We start from the raw sequence: 19,273 nt of genomic DNA on the forward strand, positions 1-19,273 counted from the left end.
GAATTGCAAGGTATCACTTTAAGTGTGTGTGAGGAGTAGAGGCTGTTTCCTGGTCCTGCTTTCAGGCTATGGAGCTCTGTAGCAAAGCATGTAATCCACATCTGTCTGGAAAGAGCCATCTTAAAGCAAAGGGGGTTGTATTGTGCCACTCTGCCTTAGGGAGCAGCCTGTAGGTTCTTGGGTGTTACAGTTCTGAATTCTAAGAAATAAAGTAGTGGCACATTGCAAGCTTCCAGCAAGAGTATTTATGTTTTTATCTAATTTTTCTGTGTGTATGTCATGAACATAATAAACAGTTATATTCTGACATCAATGGAATTATTACTGATTTACACCAGCATACATGAGAGGAGAAGCAGTCTCATAGTATCTCTCTATTGGCTAATAAGAAATAAACCTAAGATCTGGCACCTTTGACAACTTTATAAATCATGAAGAGTTTAGCTTTTTCACTTCTCTCAGGTGTATTTCTCTGTTCCTAGATTGTATTTTAGTGACTTGATTGCTGGTGAAATTGATGGCCTGGAAGAATGAAATCCACAACTTGTCCACAGGTGTAGTATAGGCAGGGACAAAATGATGGATGTTTAGCAGTTTGCTACCTCAGTTAATCAGTACTGGGCTAGGTCCTGAATTATCTTTCTGTGAGCTAATATTTCATAAGGGACAAGGGTTATTTCTGCTCCATAAATATCCCCAGGGGAGTTAAAGTATATAAATTACTTTGAAAAGTAGGTGGTTTCTTTTAAATAAAAGAAAATATATCAAAATGTGGAAGGCTTATGTTGGCTGTGGGTCATGTCCTTTGTGGTAACTGATAAGGTTTTTGGAAATACAGAAGGTTGTCTCTTTATTTTGGTCACTCTCCCTGGATGTAAGAAAAATATTTGCAACATTTATGTACCAGTTGAATCAAATCCTGGTTTTTTATTTGAGTTATTTATAGCATGTTTAATTCTCCTGTGAGTGGATGATATTCAAAGTTATATTTATCTGAAGGAAAGCGTTCTCAGAAAAAGAGTTCTAAATTTAATACAGTAGATTTTGTAATAGGTCCAGCTTTAGGCATTGTGGGACCCAATCCAGCATAGTTTTGAAGCATGTGTTTAACTTTAGGCATGTGGATGGTCTCATAGACTGCTCAGGTCTTATTTAAGTGCTTTGCTGGAACCTATGCGAAATAAGATATGCAGAACCTCTACCAGTTTCCTTCTTTACTTGTTAATAGTTCTTCCCATTACTGCATATGCCTTTCCTTCATGTATTTCACCCCCGATTGATTCTTGACTGACCTCAGATCAATGTATACATACCCCACATCTGTAATAAACCAACACATGTACCATTTTCCTGTTCATAAGTCTAAACAGGCTGAGAAGGAGACGAGGACTGAGAAAGAGAACACAAGATGTATTATCGCTGTTGGCAGGATACTACAGCTGTGGCTGATTTTTTCTACTTTGTGTAGCTGCTATACTGATTTTTGGCATGCTGTTATGCCCCAGCAGCTTCTGAATTCATGCCTCTTAGTCATAGGTACCATACAAAAGCAGACAAATCACCCATACAGGATGCCAGAAGGAAGAACAGAGGTGCAACATGCCAAAAAAAAAAAAGTGTCAGGAATGCCCTGAAGAATATTTTTCTTTATAAAGGTCACAATATTTCCCTTATGTGAAAAATCCCATGAAGGGTCAATTATTCTTAGAAACAATGCAGCACTGTCCCCTTCTCCCAACCTATGTGAGAGGCATTAGTGGTGGTGAAGAAGAGGCAGGATATTCAGAGAAACCCAGCAAAAACCCTGCAGATCTTAGGAAGAAACATATGCCCTCTATGCAACACCACTGAAATCAATGTAGGTGCTTATTTCAAGGCTGAATTTGTCCTAGAGCAGTGGTTCATAACCATTTTTGGTATTTTATCTGGACCTTGGATGTTGAACCTGCTTATACTGTGGTCACTATTACTTAGTGACTTCGATATCGTCACTTCTTGAATTTGCTCCTGTGGGTTACTTAAGACTAAGTCAACAACAGCTTCACTTCTCGTGAGCTCTATAACTTGCTGCTCCAAGACTCAGACATTTACAATGTCAAGAAATTGTTTCTCAAACTTTGTCCCATTGTGCCATTGGACTTGTGTATATGTGAGCAGTTGAAGGCCGTCAGTACTATACTTCAGTTAGATTTTGCTGCCTCTTTGACCTCTCTTAACATTGTGCATTCAATTTTGTTTTCTTATCTGGAGGTTGATATACTGCTGCTGCCCCATTTCTTCAGCCTAGTCTGTCTTTGCTGTTTAGTTTGCCACCAAATATTGTGGTACTGCAGACATTTTTCTCATTCTGTTGTGAGCCAGAATCTCTGCTTCACTGAGTTTATGCTCAGCAAAGCAGAGAGGCAGCCAGTTAGAGCTCTCTGATTCTCTAACTGGCCTCCAGCCCTGACATAAGATAGAGCAGCCTCATTTCTAATTTTTATAGGGCATTAGAACTAGGGCTGTCAAAATTAATTGCGATTAAAAAAACTGATCGTGATTAATTGTGCTTTTAAACAATAATAGAATACCATTTATTTAAATATTTTTGGATTTTTCTATATTTTCAAATATATTGATTTCAATTGCAACACAGAATACAAAGTGTACAGTGCTCACTTTATATTTATTTTTATTACAAATAATTGCACTGTAAAAAACAAAAGAAATAGTATTTTTCAATTCACCTAATACACGTACTGTAGTACAATCTTTTTGTAATGAAAGTTGAACTTACAAATGTAGAATTATGTACAAAAAATAACTGCATTCAAAAAGAAAACAAGTCCTACAAGTCCACTCAGTCCTCCTTCAGCCAATCATTCAGACAAATAAGTTTGGTTACCTATTGCAGGACATAATGCTGCTTACGTCTTGTTTACAATGTAATCCAAAAGTAAGAACAGGCATTTGCATGGCTCTGTTGTAACTGGCATCACAAGATATTTACGTGCCAGATGCGCTAAAGATTCATAAGTCCTTTCATTCTTCAACCACCATTCCAGAACACGTGTCAATGCTCATGATGGGTTCTGCTCAGTAACGATCCAAAGCAAAGTGGACTGATGCATGTTCATTTTCATCATCTGAGTCAGATGCCACCAGCAGAAGGTTGATTTTCTTTTTTGGTGGTTCAGATTCCATAGTTTCCGCATCCGAGTGTTGCTCTTTTAAGACATCTGAAAGCATGCTCCACACCTCATCCCTCTCAGATTTTGGAAGGCACTTCAGATTCTTAAACCTTAGGTCGAGTGTTGTATGTATCCTTAGAAATCTCATATTAGTACATTCTTTGCGTTTTGTCAAATGTGCTGTGAAAGTGTTCTTAAAATCAAACATGTGCTTGGTCATCATCTGAGACTGCTATAACATGAAATATATGGCAGAATTCAGGTAAAACAGAACAGGAGACATACAATTCTCACCCAAGGAGTTCAATCACAAATTTAATTAACACATTATTTTGTTAAAAAGTCTCATGAGCATGGAAGCATGTCCTCTGGAATGCTGGCTAAAGCATGTAGAGGCATATGAATGTTTAGCATATCTGGCACGTAAATACCTTGCAACACTGGCTACAAAAGTGCCATGTGAATGCCTGTTCTCACTTTCAGGTGACACTGTAAATAAGAAGCAGTCAGCTTCTGTAAATGTAAACAAACTTGTCTGTCTTGGCAATTGGCTGAACAAGAAGTAGGACTGAGTGGACTTATAGGCTCTAAAGTTTTACATTGTTTTGTTTTTGAGTGCAGTTATGTAACAAAAAAATCTACATTTGAAAGCAGAGGCGGCTGTCCTGTTTTTGCCACCCCAAGCAGCACGCCGAATTACCGCCGCGGACGGCGGGGGCAATCCATGTGCCATTAGGGCGGCACACACATTTCCATGGCGGTGGCAATTCGGTGGCAGCTTCTGTCTTCAGCCAGAAGACAGAAGTTGCCAAATTGCCATCGCAGGCAGCTGAACGTAGAAGCTCCCGGGCCACCACGGAAACATATTTGCTGCCCTAACTGCAGACGAACTGCCCCCACTATCCACAGCAATTTGGCGCCCTGCTTGGAGCTGAAAAAAGAAAACCACACAGACTGCTGCCCCTTGCAGATTGTCGCCCCAAGCACCTGCCTGGAATGCTGGTGCCTGGATCCGGCCCTGTTTGTAAGTTACACTTTCACAATAAAGAGATTGCACTACAATACTTCTATGAGGTGAATTGAAAAATACTATTTCTTTAATTAATCATTTTTACAGTGCAAATATTTGTAATCAAGAATAAGTGAGCACTGTACACTTTGTATTCTGTGTTGTAATAGAAATCAATATATTTGAAAATGTAGAAAAAATCCACAAATATTTAATAAATTTAAATTGGTATTCTATTGTTTAACAGAGCGATTACTCATGATTACATTTTTTAATCCCAGGTCATTTTTTTGAGTTAATCGCGTGAGTTAACTGCAATTAACCAACAGCCCTAATTAGAATAGCCTTGAATGTAAGAAACTAGAGTTACATAATTTACTCCAGTATAATATAAGCGACAATGGGAATAAACCAAGTTTCCCAGTATACTGAATGTTATTTTCTTTCTATACTGCTTTGGCAGTATAGCTGCATCTATACTAGGAATGCCTTGTCAGTAGACTACTGTGGTATTCTTATACTGGTAAAGTGCTCCCAGTGTAGACATGGCTTAACTTTTGTCTTTATATTAGTGAGCATTCAGACCACTGAAATAAATTCTACTGTACAGGATGCACATGTGTAGTTCAATTCACTTGAATGGAAGACCTATGTGCATCTCAAGACATAATTTGGCCCATCGTACTGTTTTCCTAACACACAAACTAACATTTTTCCAAAGATAACAAGCCAAACACAACAGTAACTGCTGTCAGTATCAATATAATTGGATTTAAATATAAAGTCACTGGACACAACATGCTTACCATAATACTGTAATTTGGGTGAACACTGAAGTCTGGAAAAATGCTGCTCTTTTTGGAAAGCTGCCCATCATTCTTTTCCTTCCTTGTAACATCATAAATGGGACTGGCAGGTTTCTGATTATGTAGAATTTTTTTCATCTGGCTTTCCAGACATTGTGGGGTATCATTAACTACTTCAAAAACTCCAAAATCAGGATTAAACTTAACTGGCTCTGCAAAGGTCTGCAAAAGAAATTGTAAGAGAAACCTTTCATATAAAAATTCCTGTTTCTGCAGTAGGGAAGCATCCTACAGAATGCAAGATAGTATCATTAGACATTTTCCTTCGTTCCATGGCTTTTGCTAGGGACTATAATAATAAATCTGCATGCTTGCCACTTTTCCTGCTCATTGTAAAGTTTTCCAATAAATTATTACCACAGCTCTCAACTATATCTAATTACAAATTATGTCACTCATTTCAGACCGTAATTCACCTTCTTCCCATGCAAATATAGGCCCCAATACAGCAAATGCTTACTCACACACTAACTCCCATTGTCTTTATTAACAGTTCTGCAAGCAGCTCACTTACAGGATCAGGTTCCAGCTTCCCTGTTTATACCATAAATTATTGAATCCCATATCCTGTGAAGCTTCTTGCTCTACTATTTTGGGGGATGGATCATTCTGAGTGTTTGGCATATATAGTAAAGGCTTATGCCTCGTATTTAGATATAGTAGGTCAACAGCCTACCAAAAGTCAAATCCAAGAAACTTACCATGTACTGCCAATTCAATCAGGTACTGTGTAGTATATAGGATGGGCCAAATCCCACCTTCAGCTATGCATATGCAACTTTTGTCAACTCCAAGGGCTGTCTGAGCAATACCCAAAAGGAGAGTATAGTCATCATTAGTTTGCTGAGTGTTGTGGATACCAGATTTTCCACTGCCATTTTTCCTATAAACCCAAACTAATGCTACCTCTCAATTTTTACATTCAGCAGAAATGTTGGGGGAAATTATAGATAGATCTGATAAAAAATCTTGGATGATGCCCCAAGAAATTGTGAAATTGAGGTTCTGTAAAAGCAGAACATACAAGTAGCCCACAATCAAACTGTAGGACAACAAACATTTTACATTAAGAAGAATTTCATAAAAATTAGGAAGTGAAATCCTGATCATATTCCAGTCATTGGCAAGACTCCCTTTGGTTTCATACAGGAGGGTCAGGATTTCACACAGAGTTTGTAAAATTGGTGTTTTACCTACATTGGAGAATAAGATTATTTTCTTTCACTAGGCATATTTTTCATTTCATTTAGCTTCTTGTTTTTTTTATGAGAATGCATACCATAGGCCAGATTCTGTTCTCTGTTGCACCAGTTTAAATCCAAAGTAACCACATTGAACTCTTTCCAATTTGTCAATATCTTTCTGGTAATGAGTTGGCCAAATTTGAACACAATAGCTTAGGCTACAGCAGAACCATAGAAAAGGTCTGTTACGTTCCCTTCACATCATGTAATTCCTCTACCTATAAGCCCTGATTCAGCAAAGCATTTAAACACATGCCTAACTTCAAGCGTGTGAGTAGTCTCCATGATGTCAGTAGGACCATTCACATGCTTAAAGTAAAGCATATGCTTAAAGGCTTTATTGGGTCAGGATCATACTGTACACAACTGCAGTGGTATGTTTCACAGCCATATCACTCTACAATGGCACATCTAATGTTCTGTTCACCCGTGAATCTCTTTTGACACTGTTATTTTCCAGATTTCTTTGTGGCTTCGATTCTTTTTCTCCAGATTTATTAGCCTGCATTTTAAAGTGGTTCTGTTGTTGTTTTGTATTGTCTCTGTTTGTTTGTGTCTAGAACTCCCCCCAACTTAATATCTGCAAATTTCTTAACCTTAATTTGGGCATTTTCTGATTTTTGAGTGATTGTGCAACCTTAATACTGCCTGAGCATATTTTTTATTATTTCATTTCCTATTATGTTTAAAAAGAGGGTGAGAAGGGAGAAAAAAAACCCCAAATTTCCCAAGCTTTGATGTGTTCTCCCTTGCAGAAAAATGCAAACAAGGCATAGAAATTCTATAATCTGGAACTATTTGAGTAGACATCACTGGATTATTTTAGTTCTATGGTATTTAAATTGAAAACTAACCAAGGACAACATTAATTTATCACTCATATCTACTTTTACTCAATCTCTAGTATTTGATTTGTAGGCTGGATTTTTCATTGTGCATTCTAATTAACTGAACAGAAAACATCTGGCAATGTTAATGTAGTGAAACAGATGCCAATGACAACTTTTTAAATATAAATTGTGTTGTCATTTTGGATGTTTGACAACAAATCATTTATAAGACATATACACTAATGGAATGAAAAAAGTAAGACTTCAAATAATGTGTATAAGACCAAATCAGCATCAAAGATGTAGTTTTCTTTCACCAGGCTTAGTATGTGCACACATACACACAAGCTAAAACTCTACCAGATAGAGAATATCATCAGTGCCTCAAATAGAAACACCTTTAAATCAGTTAAAACCTTTATGGGGAAGGAAGAATTTACATCACTGCTTAAGAAAAAAACAATAAACATTTCTTGTTATTATGATGATGATAATAATTTTATATCTCTGATAAAATATGCAGTAAATCCAGGACCCTCAAAAATGTTATGATAAAATTTGAAAGGCGAAAATCAACTTAGTTTGGCCTGGTGGCAAAACACTCCCTTCTGCTTTTGAAAGTTATAAATGCCAGCTGTATCCTAAACATCCAGTGTGTAGGACATCAACTCAGTTTCACAAAAGTCACTAAGCCAAATAAAAACAAAAACAAAAAAAGCTGTTTTCATATTGCTGTTTAGGAGTAATTTTAATAAACAAACAATCATACACAAATAGTCGAAAGCAAATAAACCTCTCAGATATCAAATGCAAATACAAAGCTGAATATGTTCTTGGCTGAAGAACAAACTGAATGCACAGTTCTGAGTTGTAAAGCCTTATAATTAATTGTACTGATGGCAACTGTCCTTTATTCCTCCCAAAACATCAACCATCACCGTACACCCAGGACATCAGATGTATCCATCTCTATTGCTTCAGCTTTTACAGCTGTCAAAAATATTTAACTTCAGCTGAAGTTCCTAATGTGTAACTATGCTCACCAAACCCCACCCACAGTCTCATAGCCTAAACCCAAGAGAAAATGAATGACAACAGCTCAGCATCTCTTAGGCCTGGTCTACACTATGTGTTTATACCGATTTTAGTAGCGTTAAACCAATTTAATGCCGCATCCATCCACACTACGAGGCCTTTCAAATCGATATAAAGGGCTCTTTAAATCAGTTTCTGTACTCCTCCTCAACAAGAGGAGTAGCGCTAAAATCAGTATTATCATATCGGATTAGGGTTAGTGTGGCCGCAATCGCTGGTAATTGGCTCGGCCTATCCGAGGACCATGACTGCTTTGGCAGTCTCTGCTCGGTGCATGGCGGTAGCGGAAAGCCCCAGTGAACTTTGAATTCATTTCCTATTTGGCCAGGTGTGGATTTGATCAGCCAAGGTGTCCACGGCAGAGCTCATCAGCACCGGTAGCAATGCAGTCTCTGAGATAGAAAAAGACCCAGCATGGGACCGCTGGGGGTACTCGATGTGATCGCTATATGGGAGAGGATTCTGTGCTACAGAACTCTGTTCCAAAGTGAAATGAAACATTTGAAAATTTCCAAGGCCATGATGGAGAAAGGCCACACAGGGACTCAGTGCAGTGCAGTGAGTTAGGAGCGAACAAGCTACCAGAAACAAACGAAGCAAAAGGGAAGGTCTGGGGCAGGGCAAAAATATGCCGCTTCTCGCTGAGCTGCATCCAATTTTAGGGGCTGCGGCACCACTACCCCACCCCTGTTTGGATTCCGTGGGGGGGGGTTATATCTCAGCCCTGCCTGAGGATTGTGTGGATGGCCGAAGGTGAGGAGGAGGGAAGGAGGACGAGCTTGCAGAGAGCACACAGCACTCCATCAGCCCAACAGCCAGGATCTTTTTCAATATCCAGAATGAATTGCCTCCCAGCCTCCCAACCACTAGCTCAGACAGTGCGCATGGCGACTCTTGTGTGTGTATCTTTGTAAATATACACATTTTAAAGCAAGCTTTTTTTACTGATTATTGCCGTGAGGGCTTGGGATGCATTCGAGGGCAGTAAGTTACTGGAAAAGTTTTGTAATATGTCTGGGGATGGAGTGGACTCTCAGGGACATCTCCATGAGCGCTCCTGGAGGTACTCCAAAAGCCTTTGCCGAAGGTTTCTGGGCCAGACAGGCTTGTTCCGTCCACCGGTAGGACACTTACCGTGCCATGCACTGTAGCAGTAATCGCAGTATCTTGCCTGACAAAGCATAGCTGCGTATGGTCGTGGTGTTTGCTTGCATTCAAGAAACATCCATTCTTTATCTCGCTCTGTTATCCTCGGCGCGTGATATCATTCATGGTAACCTGGTTTAAATTCGGGTTTAATTAAGGGACGAGATGGCCTTTTTTCCTCGGGATGTTTGACTGTTGCTTACAAAATCTTCTTGCCATGTAGCCAAGCAGAGGGAGGGGAAGGATAGCGTGAGCGTTTTGCTTTGGCTAGCAGTTTTCCAGCTACCAGCCACCGGCGTGGGGAACGGGGGTGATTAGCAGTGATCTTCCATGTACCAGCCATGCAGTGGGGGGGAGGTAAAGCGATCATCTAGAGAATTGGGGGTGGGGGTCGTGGCTTCTGCGAATGGAAGTGAAGGCTCCAGAAGCCGAAAGACAATGGCTTACATGGCCGCATGCAAGCTGAATTCTGATGCCCAGACCTGCGTTGTGAGATCTGTTAGACACCAGAGCCCAGGACTTTCAAATTAGATGCAATGCACCTGTGTGTGAGATCCTATGCTTGTGTAGGTGCTAGTGTGTTCAGCTTTGAAGATATAACCATTGTTTGTACAATGTTTTTCATATCTCTCTTTTTTTCCTCCCTTCATGCCGTGTCATCTTTTTCAGTCTCCTATCATCCGACGCTAGCTCGGACACAGCGAGGAAGAGGGACGAGATGAATGTCTCCGATAATGGAAGTATCGCATGCACGCGTCATTTCTGAATCAGTGGGTCTGGTATCAATTAAGGAAAGGCAGTGCCGTTGAGGCGGGGGACGCTCGAGATGAGAGGTATAGCAGTTGAGCTCAGCACGGGCGGGATGAAAGCTGGGGCTGCTTGCTGAATCAACTGATCTCCGAGTCTGGTGGAGCTAGGAAAGCGTGGTGGTACAGCGTTGCCGACAGCCTCTGTCACCCCTCCGTACTCCTGTTCCCATCTGTCCCCCCAGACGTATAGACGATGGGAAGGCTTTTTGCACCGCCCACTCTGGAAGCCACAAAGGCTGTTCCTAATGATGATTTTCGTGAGCCTTTCTTCCCTCCTTCTCTCTCCAAACACACCGGGCCTACTGCAGTTTCCTCCCTCTTTTATAATGACCTTTTTAATACAATACCTATTATTTAAAGACAGGGACTGTGATTTCCTGCGCGACTGTATCGAAGGCGAGTGGGTTGCTACAGAAGTCAATCAAGGCATGGGTTCACAAGGGGAAACAAACAGACACAGTACACCGTACCTGCCCGTGTAGAACTCGTTTAAAGCTCTTCCGCGTGCGCCGGCTCCCACTGTTCGCTCTCAATCGCCGCGTGTCTGGCTGCGTATACAGCAGCAGGTGATTGCTCACACCCCCACCCTGCCTAAGGTTCCCTTCTCCAACGATGTGGAGCACACAGCAAGCAGTCCAAAGACAGGACATGGGTTGGCTGGTTTGCAGGAGTCAGTATGATGGCCATTGTGCCTTTAATGGCCAAATGCATATCTAGAAACATCTGCGCACTTGCTCAGCCGTGTAGTTTGACAGCTTCGACCACTGTCCAGGCTGCGTGTGGCTTCATGAGCATGGCACAAGGGTAGCTGGATCCCCCAGAAGATTACAGACATTCAACATCCCACTTTATTTTCGGTCTGGGAATAATCCTTGTGCGCATTTAACAAGGCAGTACTTCTGAGAAGCGAGCCATCATGACACCTTCCTGCATCCACGTGGGGGTGTGACCACATCCTTGTGATCCAACCGTGTCTGCAGCACCGTTGAAAAGTAACCTTGCGTTACGTACTCGGGCTGGTGCGCCACGGTGCCAGATAGAAGTCGCATCTATCGCCCCCCACAGTTAGGACATCTTGCAGCAAAGCCTTCACTATGGCTGCACATTTCCTGCGTCACAACGTTTGTGACGCAGCTTGATGTTGCTACTTGAATCCGCGCCCTCACAGTAGATTATTCCACTCCAAACTGTTCCCCCTGACGGTAGCTGTCTGGCGTTGCAAGCTTCCAGAGGGCTATTGCCACTCGCTTCTCCACTGTGAGGGCTGCTCTTATCTTGGTATTATGACGTTTCAGGGCAGGGGAAAGCAAGTCACAAAGTTCCATGAAAGTGCTCTTACGCATGCGAAAGTTTCGCAGCCACTGCGAATCGTCCCACACCTGCAAAACTATGCAGTCCCACCAGTCTATGCTTGTTTCCCGGGCCCAAAATCAGCATTCAGTGGGTAGAACCTGCCCCATTACCAGCAGGATCTCCAAAGTGCAGGGGCCTGTGCTTAGGGAGAATTCAGTGTCCATGTCCTCATCACTCTCGTCGCCGCGCTGCCGTAGCCGTCTCCTCCTCGCCTGCCTTTTCAGTTCATGGTTCACCATAGACTGAACGAGAATGCGCGAGGTATTTACAGCGTTCACGATCACGGTGTTGATCTGAGCGGGGTCCATGCTTGCTGTGCTATGGCGTCTGCACAGTTCACCCAAGAAAAAAGGCGTGAAATGGTTGTCTGCTGCTTTCGTTTAGGGAGGGGTGAGGCTGTACCCAGAACCACCAGCGACAATGATTTTTGCCCATCAGGCACTGGGCTCTCAACCCAGAATTCCAAGGGGTGGGGAAGACTGCGGGGACTATGGAATAGCTATGGGATAGCTACCCACAGTGCAACACTCCAGAAATCGACGCTAGCCTCGGACCATGGACGCACACCGCCGAATTAATGTACCTAGTGTGGCCGCGTGCAATCGACTTTATACTATCTGTTTTATAAACCAGTTTATGTTAAATCGGAATTATCCCAGAGTGTAGACATACCCTTAGGATGAGAATCTGAACAGGGCGAAAATGAAAAAGTCCTAATAATCATACAATATCTTTTTGACTTTGCCAAAAGTCCCTTAAGATATGTACTCTACATAAATGTCAATGAAAGTCCAAATCATTACAAGTGATTATGCAGCTTTAGGAGTCCAGAGTGAAATCCTAGGCGAAGAAAAGTCAATGGCAAAACTCCCACTAACATCAGTGGGGCCAAGATTTCACTCCCTATGCTGAATAATGAGCAAATCACAGGCAATTAGTAAAGATCTAATTAATGGAGAAGAAGTGAGCTTTTTGTCAATCAGTCAATCTAGTGTCAGTAAAGAGAGAAATAAGGACAACTTCTTCTGATGATCTAGATCAGTGGTTCTCAAACTTTGGCAACCCGAGGACCCCCATTTTGATTTAAAAAATTTCCCAGACCCCCCAAGCCTCCCCGCTCAGTCCCAGGCTCCACTCCCACTCCACTCCTTCCTCCACAGCCCCACCCCACCTCTTCCTACCCCTGCTCCACTTCTCTCTTTCCTCTTCCCCAGCTCTTTTTGCCCCCTGCCCCATGCGTGCCCTGTCCCCACTCATTCTCCTCCCTCCCAGTGCATCCTACATGCCAGGGAACAGCTGTTCCTCGGCATGCAGGAGGCACTGGGAGGTAGGGGGAGAAGTTGATCAGCGAGGCCCAAGGACCCTACTGGAGTATCCTCATGGACCCCCAAGGAGTCCATGGAACCCAGTTTGAAAAACAGTGGTCTAGATTACTTCTAGAAGGCTTTCATTTAGATTTAGTCCTAGGGTAGGCCAGTTTCTGGCAACATAACCTAGGGTGCAGGGAGTCAGTGGTGAAAAAGCCACTTGGCGACAGGTTGAAGTGGTACCAAGGCACATGAAAATTTCCTCTGTGCAGCCTGGAAATTATGGGGATCTACTGACCATGATATGGTGCTTCCAAAGAGGTTTAGAGTCTTAAAAATGAGGAATATTTTAACTTTTCTCAGCCATCTGACTTGCTCTCTCCCACCCATCCACACGCTGATTTTGCTCCAGTAACATCATTTTTAAACTACTGTATTCCTGATTTAAACTGGTATAAGCAAGAGGGCAATCAGACCCATAGTGTCTATTTTCTAAAAGTGCAGTTAGCCTAAACATTATTTTATTTTTTTTGTTCATTTTATTTTCAGGATAATTTCAATGGGCCAAATCCTAGAGTTCTTCTTTAATCAGGCAAAACTCTCAGGGAAGTTTTGCCTGCATAAAGATTCCAGATCCCTAGACTGTGTGTCTAGGTATTTCTTCTGCAGTGATCACCCTCATATCTCGGTGTCAATCAAACCATGTAACAAAGTAATAATCAATCTGCAGGACTATATTCGTCTTCCTCTCCACATTACACCATTAATATGTCTCTCTGTGTGTTTGTGTTCACCAAAGAGAGAGGAAAATATATCTATTTTTAATACCATAGAAGTGTTGAAATATTTTTATCTCCAGAGAAGTAACATTGTCCATTCTTTACGGCTTTTATAGTGGAAAGGCTTTTGAAAAGAAGCAGGTCTTAAAATTTGAAGTTGGTAAAATCCATGATCATCCTGATTTCTGATATAAGGGAATTCCACAGCCAAGGGCATACCACCAAGAATGCCCACTCCCTGTGTGTTTCAAGCTGGGTACTGTCAGCTTCCATGTCCCTGATTAATGCAGATATTGTGGTAAGTCACAAAGAAAAGGACAGTCCCTTAGATAACCAGAACTCAGCCCACTGAATGCTTTGAAAAGGACTTTAAAAGGGATCTGGAATGCAATGGGAAGCCAGTGTGGCTTGCAGCATGCAGGAGAAATGTGTTTCCATTCAGCGGTGTTATGAGTAGATGAGCCTGTATACACTGAAGCAGATGTATCTATCTTGTGCCCTTAACTGTCATGCTCTTGTAAGCTATATTCCTGGAGGTGATGAATGCATAGTTTACAGTGCCCAGGTCCATATCCAACAAAGAAGGTGTAGCTACCTGGCCAACTGGAGATGGAAATATGCTTATTACAATATTTCTGTTTTACGTATTTTATAAAAGACCATTGTTCTTAAATTAATCACTGAGATAGATGTAAACTGTTTTTATGTCATGTAATCACTTTCTAACTTTCTCAAATCACTGCATCTCAGACCAAAAGAAAAGTGTCCTTTTGGTTATTCTGTATAATTTTATCTTTCAAAAAGTTTGTTCTGACAACTTCATTAAAGTATACATCATTTGGTGTCAGAATGTACTGAATAGTAGTATGATAACCTAATTGTTTAAAGAATGTACTGCAAACTACAATAGAGTATTGCTCTGCGCTATACAGAGTCACTTGTGCTATACCATCAGAGTCACTGATGGTATAGTCTAAATCAAAAGAGCAAGTCTCTCAACGTAAACATTTGCTGCCTCTGATTTGTTGCATCAAGTCACATGATATTTCTTCAGTTTAAGTAGTTGCCTAAATACTAATAGACCTGGGTAATTATGTTTCTAGGCAACAGCTATATCAGCATAACAAAGTCAAAAAGACAGAATTTTCAGTGGAGTGCTTTGGACAAGAATGTTGCACTATCTCAGAGTCAATCTTCTGGAAGAGGAGGGAAGTTGGGAATATAAAATATTCAGGCTACAGTATTCCAGATAATAAAGGAACTTAATCCTGAAGAGAGAACCCCCTCAACAGAAATCAAAGAGAAAATAAAGGTGATGAGACCACTATTAATAAAAAGGTCTAATAAATATTAGTTTCCATTAAAATACTTCGGATAAATGTATAAGAGAGACTTTGTGGCATTGTTCCCCCAGAAACTCTCAGGGGTTACCTGTGTAAAACAATACTTGCTTAGTCAGTATTGCCAATGTGAATTGTCTTCTGTAGATTTCAGGGACCGCTGCAAGTGCTCACACCATGGAAGCATGGCTCAGGGTCTGTGCTGCCATAGAGGCAAGATGGTGGACTAAGCACTGTGGAAACACAGATGACTTCTGACAGACAGCCCAGCCCTGAACTAGGTGTCTTGAGATTTGTGCAGGGTAGGTCCAAGGACATCCATGGGTTTAGGGAAGCAGACTCCATCTCCACCATTCTTTGTGATGGAATGATCTGGAGGACAGCCAAATGGAAACTCAGTTTCCAAACATGGGGTGGAAGGGGTATTTTTGTGATGAAGAAAATCTGACCCATTTAAGATTAAAAATTGCTACATCACAGAACAGTCCAGCTTTCTCAATAGATGGCCTAGGCTTAAAGAACATCAGGTTTAGGTTTGGATTCACACATACTAAAGCAGCTGGAAAGAGAACTCCCATGTTCTTCTTACAATGCCTTCATTGTTTAGTTGAGAGAGTTTCCCAGGAAACTTGCAGTGAGAGGTACTATATAGTATATAGGGAGAGAGCTCCTGTGAGAAGACAGTATCATCACTATTGGCCATATCCATACTCCGGTATATTCCTTTACATGCTCACAAATTTTATTTAAAAATCAAAAACTGGTTTTTAGAATCCAATTCTACCATCTTCACCCAGGCAAAATTCCCACTGAAATCAGGGAAATTTACTTTCAGACAGAATCAATAATGGTGTATGGGGGGGGAGGTGCACCTCTAAATTAAATCAGTGGAGATGCACCTCTCCTGAATTTGGTCCTTGGCCTCAGTGACCAAGAGATGAACTAGGACTAATATTTGCAAACCTGAATGCCTTATATTAAGCACCTAAATAAAACTGGCCTGATTTTCAAAGGTATTTTAACATAAGCACTAAACATGTCTTCTTCACTTCTAATCTATAATATTTTGATAAACTGCAAGTTACATATATAGATTGATCTGAAACAAGAGAAATTATATCCCAAGAAGTCCACATACTATGTTGTATTTTATAGATATTGGCAAAGCTTTACTGATGATAACATCTTAAAACATTAGATGCTAGCATTAAAATATAGAAGCCCTTCAAAAGAATTGGAAAACCAGCAGAATACTTTAGTTTAAAAAACACAATATGCGTAGCCAAGCCAGTTTGCTTTAGTACTAATCACAATAAAGTTTGTTCTTGGGTTTAGGAAGAAATTAATATAACATACTTACTGGAAGATTCAAGAATTCATTAAAGTAGTTCACAAGCATATCATCTGTCGCTAAATAATCTTCCTATGGGAACATGAAAACACAAGACAATGTTTAAAGTAATCTATGTTGATGTGTATTTGTATATATGATAGTCTTTTATACTATGGTTTGTCTTAAAGCAGATCAGAATTTTTGCACAAAAGTAGACTTTTCACTCTGTCATTGTATTAAGAACATAAGAACAAAACATAACATTCATTGTACATTCATAACATTCATTGTACATGTAAGCAGAGTCAGACTGAGCTCTACTCTGACATCTGGTGTTGAGTTGTGAAAAAGGACTTCAGAGGCTGATCTTGTTTACATGGGCACACCCACCCCACCTAGCATGAAGGGACTGCTTGTCCAAATGACCACTTTGGCTGCTGTGGGATATCTCTGTTACTGTGCCAGGAGTAATAAAGTGTTGTTATCCTGGTTATGTGAATCAAGGACAGTAGAATTTTACTTGGCATTTTATGACGGAGGGACTTGCCCTCACCTATTTAGCACTCGCTAGGCAAGGGACATGGGTTCCAAAGCCCAGTGAACTGAGAGAGGCTGGGGACAGGTATGTGTGCTTGGCAGTGTGGGCCCCAAACATCACTTTGACCCGTCCTATCTCTGCTGTGTAACAACAGAGCTAATTTTGATTCTATTAGTAGTCTTGTTATGTGCTGATTCTTAGGGAGAGTGGTTCTGAGTGTGCCAGCGCTGTCCCCCCCAACAACTGAAATCACTGAGAGCTGTGCTAAGTGTGTGGGGAGGGCTGAAGACATGCTGATGAGCAGCTGCCAGGGTGGCTAGCAGAGAGGAGGGGAAAGGCACTAGTAGGATGGCTAGCAGAGTGGAGGGGAAAGGCATGGCTAGTGGAGAGGAGCGGCTAGCTGGACAGCTGGCAGTGAAGACTGCAGCAGAACCCCATGGTGAGGCGTGGCAATTGGCCGTCTACCTGAGCAGTGGAGCATGTAAGATGCCCCCATATCTCCCCCCATTTCCACTCAGACTGGGAGGTAAACTCTTCAGATGAACTTCTGAACTCTAGGGGCTGCACTGACTAAGGACAGAAACTGTGGGAGGGGTGACTGTTGGGATTCTGAACTTAAGACCCTGAAGGGAAAAGGATACTGCCAAACTTACTTGGTGATGAGTCTTTTGCTTATGGTTTGTGTTATGAATCCTGTTTGTGATGTTTCCCAAAAATAATGCCACATTGTTTCCCTCCTTTATTAAAAGGCTTTTGCTACGCTCAGACTCTGTGCTTGCGAGAGGGAAAGTATTGCCTATTAGAGGTGCCCAGGGGGTGGTATGTAATTTTCCCAGGTCCCTAGGTGAGGGCTCGAGCCAGTTTTCCATTGTGTTATTGAAACAGAACCCTTAGATACTGAACCCAGCCCTTGTTGCTGCCAACTCTGATGGGCAGAAGGGTTGCATACACCAGTGATGTGCTCAATATCATACAAAACATACAAAGACAGTTCATGTGTCAAAGAACTTATAGATAAAACACTTGTAAACCTAAAATCTAGTAAAAGTGGAAAATTTGCAAATTTACTTCTGAAAAAAATTGATATGCAAGTAGCCTACATATTCCTGACTTGTTCCACACCCTTCCACCCATCTGCACCTGGGAAAGAGGAATGTAGCTGCTTCCATCCCCAAACTGATACTCACAATGGGGTAGCCACCAAAGGTGAATGAGAGGGTGCTAACCAGATCAGAATTTGGCCCACTATATCAAGCAGTAGTATGCCATAGTTGGGGCTGGCCCAAACTGGGAATTTCCCCCCTGTCTTAACTGCTAAAATCAATGGCAAAACTCCTACTCATGTCAATGGGAGAAGAAACAAGCCAGCATAGAATATATTCTCTGTTGGCTTTTTAAAAATATATCAGTTTTATGAAAGAGAAACCTGTCTAGTTTTTAATAATGTCAATTATTAATGGGTCAAATACCTTGACACAACCTGCAACAATAAGAAATAAGCCCCCTCCAACCACAAACCCCTACTTGTCAACTATACCGCATACTGGAACTCATACGAGGTATATCCTCAAACAACTACAACCAATAGTCAATGGGCACCCCCTCCTGAAAGAAATTGTTCCTGAACCCCCTTTTCTGGCCTTCAAGCAACCCCCCAACCTCTCCAGGCTCATCATCAGAAGCAAGCTCCCCACAGACCAGGACACCAACTCAAAGCGGCACCAGACCCTACCAGAACAACAGATGCCAAACTTGCAGACATAACTCCACTGCTACAATGATCAACACGCCTCCAACTCACCTTTCAAGATCCCTGAGTCCTACACATACCTATCACAACATGTGTTGCATCTCATCCAGTGCACTAAATGCCCCAATAGCAACTATGTGGATGAAACCAGACACTCACTGTGCTCACGAATGAACTCACGCAGGAAAATGAAAAAGAACATATCACCTGTGGGTGAACACTTTTCACAGAGCAATGACTCTATAGCTGATCAATTAGTCCTCATCCTCAAAGGACACCTGCACAACACTTTCAAAAGACAAGCCTGGGAGCTTAAATTCATAACTTTGCTAGACCAAAATCATGATCTTAATGAAGACACTAGATTTATGGTTTATTACAACAATCTGTAACTCACTTTATGTCCTAGGACTGCAGGGATGTAAATGAACCGCTTCACCTAAGAATATGCGCTATTGATGTTAAACTAATCTTGTATTCAGCTGTGACACTCTGAGCACCTTTCCCAGACCTGAAGAAGAGCTCTGTGTAGCTCAAAAGCTTGTCTCTCTTACCAAAAGAAGTCAGTCCAATAGAAGATATTATCTCACGCACCTTGTGTGGTAATCTAGCCGTCCAGTCCCAGACCTGGACTTTAGTGTCCACCAGTCTGGTCCTGTCCCAAACCTGGACTTTTGCGTCCAAAGTTTGGGGGCTTACCTGAA

The 19,273-nt window shown here is 41.5% G+C and overlaps 1 protein-coding gene across 7 annotated transcripts in view; it reads right to left on the bottom strand.

Moving 5' to 3' along the window:
• RGS22 (regulator of G protein signaling 22) overlaps positions 1–19,273 on the bottom strand; it is a 112,053-nt gene that overhangs the window by 88,473 nt on the left and 4,307 nt on the right. For all 7 annotated transcript variants that reach the window (XM_032801465.2, XM_032801481.2, XM_032801438.2 and 4 more), the window contains exons 3-4: positions 16,309–16,371; positions 4,986–5,207 (exon numbers count right to left, since the gene is read on the bottom strand). In XM_032801465.2, the coding sequence (XP_032657356.1) occupies positions 4,986–5,207; positions 16,309–16,371 (285 nt within the window). The remainder of the gene's footprint in view (positions 1–4,985; positions 5,208–16,308; positions 16,372–19,273) is intronic.

This window comes from Chelonoidis abingdonii, chromosome 2 (assembly GCF_003597395.2).
Source record: "Chelonoidis abingdonii isolate Lonesome George chromosome 2, CheloAbing_2.0, whole genome shotgun sequence".
Lineage (NCBI taxonomy): Eukaryota > Metazoa > Chordata > Testudines > Testudinidae > Chelonoidis > Chelonoidis abingdonii.